We start from the raw sequence: 7,376 nt of genomic DNA, 5'->3' as shown, positions 1-7,376 counted from the left end.
TTTGGGCTTATTGGCCATCATCCACAATGAGGCATATTAGGTCAAATAAAAATTAAAAATACACAGTGTAAAAAAAAAAATCCTGCACCGCATGAGACAGCCAGTCTAGGGGGCGAGGAGGGAGCATGTGATAGAAAGCTTGCAGATCTGCTAGACGTGTACCTCCTCCACCCCTGACAATCCAAATGGATGGAATCCCCTCACCCAGGTCAGCAGTCCAGAGCAGATGGAAGAGGTTGGATTAGATCGTTGCTCCAGCTGGTACAAGCAGGTGTGGGTATTGAGGGTCAGGAAGTGTCGGTAGGAGGATATGTCTAGCCGATCCTTGTAGTCCAGTATAGGAGGGCGAGATGGACCACCCTCCTCCAGCTGAGGAGGGGAGGACTCGTCGATCTCGTCCCCAGCCGAGGAGCCGGTCAATGCATCCTCAGCCACAGGGACAAAATCAGCAGAGTCCAGCCCCTCCTCAGTCTCCAACAGTGGGTGGTGCACTTCAGCCGCGCTCATAGCTGTGTCCAATACCGGTGCCGGGTCAGTGATCTGGTTGGCAGTCTTCCGATTAAGCGGGGCATCCAGCTCCAGCCTCTTCCACAGTGTCATGTGGGGGGCAGCAAGTCACAGCTGCCGGGCTTGGCACTCCCGTCGGTGAGGAACAGAGTGTACATTGCAGGCAAAGCACTTGGGGATGACAAGGTGAGACAGCCCATTCTCCTCAAAGATCTTGGGTAGAAGAATGCTTAAAGCCCCCGCATCATCCCTGCAAAAGCCTTCACCATCGCGATGCACATCTCCATGTCAGTGCTTGTCTTCTCAGGACTCACCCTGGCCTGGCGTCCTCGGACCGTGAGACACCGCCGTGCATAGGTAGAACCCTGCATGGCCAAGCCTCCTGGTCCAGTAACATCCCGAGCCTCAGGACCCTTGGGAGTCCCAAAGAGACAAAACTCCACCGACTCACCATCCCCAAGGGAGCGCCGGAGATGCCAAGGGTTTGATGCAATGACAGCCTGGTGGTGCATGAAAACATCAGCTCCAGTATTCTGGTGCTTGATGAAACCATACCCTATCCTGACGTTGAACCAAACCACGGTTCCCCTGATCATCTTCTGGGCTGCCGGAGACTGAAGTCTGCTATTTGCCCCCATCAAGGGGTTGCAGGCAGTAGCAGATGTGGCGTCCATCGCAGCTGATTGTTGACCTCTCCGCCAAAGTTTTCCTAAGCCAGTCTGACTTATATGGCCGGTTGCTGGATCACACTTTTGGTTAATCCTTAGTCTGCAGGTCGCTGACTGTTCCGTTACCTTTCCCTCTCTGACCTGATCATCTGCACTGCCATGTGAGACCACAGCACTTCACCTACTCTATTGTTGTTATTATTTTTATTGTTTGTTATGTAGAATGCCTCCAAAGCTTTTCTTTGTGCCTTTGTTAGGTTTTTCTTTAATATTTCTGTTTCACTCCAATTTGGCTGATGAAGTTTTTCATCAATGTGGTTGACCAGGGCACTAGTTAACCGATGATGTCTTACATCAGCTTTATGCTCCTTCAGCCTCGTTTCTATGCCCCTACTGGTGTCTCTGTAGTGGGCTGCTTCGCAACCACTACAGGGTATCTTGTATACTATGCTATTTTCATTCTGAGGCCCTTCTTTTGTCTCTCTTAACATGTCAGTTATTCTCTTATCTGATGATGTCACTGTTTATGTTGGTATGGAGTAGTGCTTTTCTAAGACTCATGACTATGTCCGAGTTTGGTACTATTAGGTACTTATTCTGTCTTTCATGTGACTTTACCCTTTCCATTATTTGCTTTGCTTTTTCTTTCAGTGTGACTAGGAGGCCACTGGGGTATCCAAGTTTTAGAAAGGCACTTATGATGTAGTCTAATTCACTTTGGAGATACTCTACACTACAAATCCTAAGTGCTCTTAGGAAAAATCCAATTACTACTCCTGACTTTGTTTTGTTATCAGGAGTGCAGAAGTAGTGAATGACATCATTGTTGGTTGGTTTCATGTACACAGTGAATTTTGCTTGATCACTGGATCTTATAATTAGAGTGTCCAAGAAAGGTATTTTACCATCATTTTCTTCATCCACTGTAAACTTTATCTTTTCACTTAACACCGAAATTACCATATTGGGTGATTTTAACATACATAATGTTGAATGGTTATTGCATTCTGCCAGGACTGATGACGCTGGTCTAGAGTGTGAGCTGTTTGCAGAATCGTTTAATCTCACCCAGCTGGTAAAGCAACCAGCCAGAATACCTGATAATCCAGACCATAATGCCCATCTCATGGATTTATTCTTGACAAATAATCCAGATCAATACAGGATAGAGGTACTGTACTGTCACCACTTGGATCCTCTGACCACGATCTCATCAAAGCCTCATTAGTTAACCCTCCCACACCTCCCCGTTCTGAACCTGTCAGGGTGACTCGATGGCACTTTGATAGGGCAGACTGGGATGGATTTAGAAATTATCTTGCTGACATTCTATGGCAGTCTTTCTTCTCTAGTGATGCCAATTCTACCCAGTCCCACATTTGCGACTTAATACTAGCTGGTATGGATTTATTCATACCAAGTCAACAGTTCACTAAAGATCGAACTCTTCAAAATGGTTTGATGGCAACTGTGCCAGAGCAACAGCCCAAAAGTCATTAACATATAACTCTTACTTAAAATAAAAAAAACATCTGAATCACTCTCTCAATTTAAAATTGCTAAAAATCATGGAAAAGTTGTAATAAATCTATCTACATCAAACTTTCTTCAAAAGCAAGCATCAAAACTACCTAACAACCCTAATGACAATAGAATATTCTGGTCAACTCTTGATTCTTTCAATAATAGCTTTAACAAATCATCCATTCCCCCACTAAAATCTTCAGATGGCGACATTACAAATGACCCGCGTGGGAAAGCAGATATTTTTGCCAGTGTATTTGCCAGAAATTCTACCATAGACGATGCCAGCCAGAATGTCCCAGTACTAGAACTTGACTCTCCCGAAATTGCCCCACTTAAAATACAGACAAGATACGTAAAATCCATCCTAGACAATTTACCCACCAACAAAGCTCCAGGCCCAGATGGAATTCCTCCAATTGTTTTGAAAAAGTGTTCCCCTGAACTTGCCTCTGTTCCAGCTAAATTATTCAGACTATGCATACATTCTTCTTCATTCCCAAATTCATGGAAAGAAGCCAATATCCACCCAATTCCAAAGATAGGAAGTTCCTCTGACCCCTCTGATTACAGACCAATAGCTGTCACATCTTCTCTTGGTAAGGTATTTGAAACTTTAATTAATAAGCACATTGTTAAACACCTTGAATCCAAAATCTTAATTAGTGATAGATAATATGGTTATCACCACGAAAGATCCACCATTGACATACTCAGTCTCCTAACTCATACCATCCATCAATCAATTGACCTACGTGGAGAAACTCATGCAGTAGCCCTTGATATTTCTAAAGCTTTCAACAGAGTTTGGCACCGTTCCTTGCTGTCCAAACTCCCTTGCTATGGACTAACGTCTTTTGTTCCTTTGATTTCCTAATATCTCAGTGACAGGAAAATAAAAGTAAAAATAGATGATGTATATTCCAATTTCTACTCAATTAATGCAGGCGTGCTGCAGGGATCAGTTCTGGCCCTAACCCTGTTCCTGGTTCATATTAATGATCTCTTATCTGTCACCCACAATCCCATCCATTCATATGCAGATGACTCAACACTACATAGTTCATTCACACTCAGACACCCAGTTACAAAGTCTAATATCTCTACCTCTCAACTTGGTACAGCCATCTCCATAAATCAAGATCTATCTACAATCAGTGAATGGGGACAAAACAATCTTGTCTCATTTAATGCTAGTAAAACTAAATATATATAATTTAGTAATAAACAGATATTACCAGATTCGTATACAGTATTACCTTCAGTACTACTAATATTCCCATCTCCAAAAGTATTGAAATTCTCGGCGTCTCACTTAACAATGCCCTCAGCTGAACCTCTCATGTTAGATCACTTGCTAAACTGCCTCAAAGAAACTTAGATTAATCTACAGAGTCCGGAACTTCTTCACTGACGAGCAGTTAGCTGTAATTTATAAGTCATGTGCGCTCTCAGCTTGAACACTGCTCACCCTTGTGGAATGGACGTGGAGAGGTTGCAGTAAAACAACTAGACAAAACTCAGAACAAGGCCGTTAGAATTATTAACAACCCTGCCATTACAAATAAACTACCTCCCCTGCAAGTAAGAAGGAATGTTGCCTCCTTTGCATTATTTTATAGATATTTTTATGGCAAATGCTCAGACGAAGCTGGGTCCATGGTGCCACCTCTCCATGCCTTCCCTCGTGCTACACGGGGATCTGGTAGCGCTCATGACTGGAATGTCACTCAGCCATATTGCAGAACTTCTGCCTATCAGAATTCTTTCATTCCCCGTATTGCATCTCTTTGGAACTTGCTTCCCCAGAGTTGTTTCCCTCCAAATTTCAACCTACAGCTGTAGAAGTCTAACTGTTACAGATATTTTATGAACAGAGGACACCAGTAATCTGGTGTATGGATTATTTTCTTTTTCATTTTTGTTCCTTCCTCTGTTCTGTTATTATATATATATATATATATATATATATATATATATATATATATATATATATATATATATAGAGTAATCACTCCAATATCCGACGTAATAGAGCCATAGGTAGGTCCGGATATTGGTTCTGTCCGGATATTGGGCCCCAGCTTATGGACTTGTACTTATGGACCCTAACTCAGAGAAACACCTATACAACTCCCTCTGGACATGCATAGCACCTATTTAAGACCCAAATCACACCAATAAGGCACATAAATGACTGAAATAAATGCAAAAGAAACATAAAATGAGGGTTTAGAAGTAGGTTCATACAATAATAAACATTCTGGTGACTGGCTCCTGGACTGGTATTTATGGACCCTAACCTAGCCTAACTCAGAAAAACACCTTCCTACTGCACATGCCTAGCTCCTAACACCCTATTCACACCAATAAAGGACATTAAAGAGTGAAATGAGGTAAGTATAGTATGGAAAAAAGTACAGTATGAAACATTCTTATGTCCGGTTAGTGGGGATGTTCGGATATTGGGTGTCCGGATATTAGAGTGATTACTTATAAATATACCGGTATGTGTATATATGTATATATATCTGTGTATATATGTATATATATATAGATATATATTGTTACGGAACAGAGAAAGATAATGTACACTTAAAGTGAGAATACTAAGAGTCACTACTGTCCCGTAAAGTTCCAGGTTCAAAACAAAAGAGTTAGGTAAAATTACAAGTTAAAGTTTAATGCTCAAACTAACAACAAAACATTCAGGACTCATAAGGATAATGTAATGGCAAAAACAGGTTAAATATATGGTTAACTGCAATAGCCTCTATTAACACGAAATTAGCAAGAGTAAATTTATCTAAGTCAGCCCTGTTAAAATGAAAATATTCTGGGTAATGCTCAGTAAATGCAAGATAAATTATTACAGATACAAAATATTATCAAAAATGACTGACAAAATAGAACCTTTACATAAATCACAAAAAACCTCACTAGGCCCAAGAATCAACCCTATGCTACACAGCACAAGAAAAAATGCAACAACAGTTATACTCAAATTACACAGCTGCTAGATGGTTGGAGACTTCCTGAGCACTCACAACAATAACTGTACAGGGGAGGACAGAGATGTGAACAAAATGAGGAGTAGATCTAAGTGGCAATGATGCAGAGACTGAGCTCATTATATAGGGGCCAGCAGAGCTTGATACAACTTGTAAGAAGGACGCGCAAATGAAGCCATGGGGACAGAGCTGAAAATCCCGCTCTGAACAACAGAAAGGACGACTTACTCTACTATAACGGTAGAAGGGGGGGACTGAGGCAGAACACGCTCGTGATCAAACATGCAGCATACTGTGCGTTAAAATTACACAAAGGATGATGAAATCATAGGCTATATAACACCTCCCCACAAAGAAAAAGAAATTTACAAAGGAAATTTCTTATTACTCTAAAACAATCTGTCTAAAGTCTAGATAAGCAATCTGCAATAACATTTTCTTTCCTAGTGTTACAAAACATAAGATCTCCCTAGCACGTTCAGTCATAGGTACTTGCCAGTATCCCTTTAACAAATCAAACTTACTTATGTACCTAGCCTTTCCGATCTTGTCTATGCAAACTTCCACGCGAGGGAGAGGGTAAGTGTCTGTTTTGGTTATCTGATTAACACGTCTGTAGTCAATGCAAAGCCGCTGTGACCCACCTGGCTTAGGGACTAGAGTGACAGGAGAACTCCACTCGCTCTGACAGGGCTCAATCATCTTGTGGTCCAACAGGTAGCCAAGCTCCTTCTGGATGAGAGGAACTTTCACTGGGTTCACACGGTAAGGAGGCAGTTTAATTGGCTTTGCGTCTCCAACATCGACATCATGCATCAACACAGTGGTTCTTCCTGGAGTGGCACGGAACACTTGCGGGTACTCCTGCAGTAATGACGAAAACTCCTGCCTTTCCTCAGGAGGTAGATGAGAAAGCTTAGTCTGGAGATCATTCATGATATCAGGATTCTTCCCCAAACTATCACTCAGGCTCATACTGCATGGGAGAGCTTCACTTGCAGACTCGGGTGGAACAGCTACAGTGCAGACTGGATTATTTTCGTCCCACCTGTAATATAACTTTAGCATGTTGATGTGACATAGTTGCTTGTTCTTTCTGCGATCTGGTGTGGCGATGACATAGTTGACATCACTGAGTTTCTTCTCCATGAAATAAGGACCACTAAACTTGGCTTGAAGAGGTTGCCCATGCACTGGTAGCAGAATCAAAACCTGATCTCCTGGCTGAAAGTGGCGTAACCTGGACTTCTTATCATACCAAGTCTTCATCTTCTCCTGAGCAGCTCCTAAATTCTCTCTCGCCAGTTGTAAAGCAGTGGACAGCCGTTCTTTGAACTTCATCACGCACTCCAGCAGGTTGACGTCATCTTCCTCCGACAGCCAGCATTCCTTGAGTAGCTTAAGGGGTCCTCTTACTTCATGGCCAAACAGTAGTTCAAAAGGTGAGAAGCCCAGTGATTCATTTGGAGATTCTCTTGTGGCAAACACAACGAATGGAAGACCTTTATCCCAGTCTTTCTGATGTTCCAAACAGTATTTCTTGAGCATCGATTTGAGTGTTTGATGATATCTCTCCAACGCTCCTTGGGTCTGGGGATGGTAAGCTGAAGACGTGATCTGGGTGATGCCCAACTCTTTCAGAGACTGCTTGAAAACATTTGACATG

At 42.2% G+C, this 7,376-nt stretch overlaps 1 protein-coding gene across 1 annotated transcript; it reads right to left on the bottom strand.

Annotated features, from left to right (window-relative positions):
- Positions 1–737: 737 nt before the first annotated feature.
- On the bottom strand, positions 738–1,181 carry LOC145415666 (Y-box-binding protein 2-like). Its single transcript, XM_080284882.1, has one exon. It carries the CDS (start codon positions 1,179–1,181, stop codon positions 738–740), a length of 444 nt encoding a protein of 147 aa, XP_080141008.1.
- Positions 1,182–7,376: the final 6,195 nt, after the last annotated feature.

The sequence above is a fragment of the Coenobita brevimanus genome, chromosome 103 (genome assembly GCF_032717465.1).
Source record: "Coenobita brevimanus isolate Jiangsu-jjx chromosome 103, ASM3271746v2, whole genome shotgun sequence".
Lineage (NCBI taxonomy): Eukaryota > Metazoa > Arthropoda > Malacostraca > Decapoda > Coenobitidae > Coenobita > Coenobita brevimanus.
Note: the sequence above shows the minus strand (reverse complement) of the source record. Positions and strands in the feature narration are given on the sequence as shown.

Coding starts and splice junctions, on each gene's coding strand:
- LOC145415666 (XM_080284882.1), bottom strand. CDS start 1,181: ATGGACGCCACATCTGCTACTGCCTGCAACCCCTTGATGGGGGCAAAT.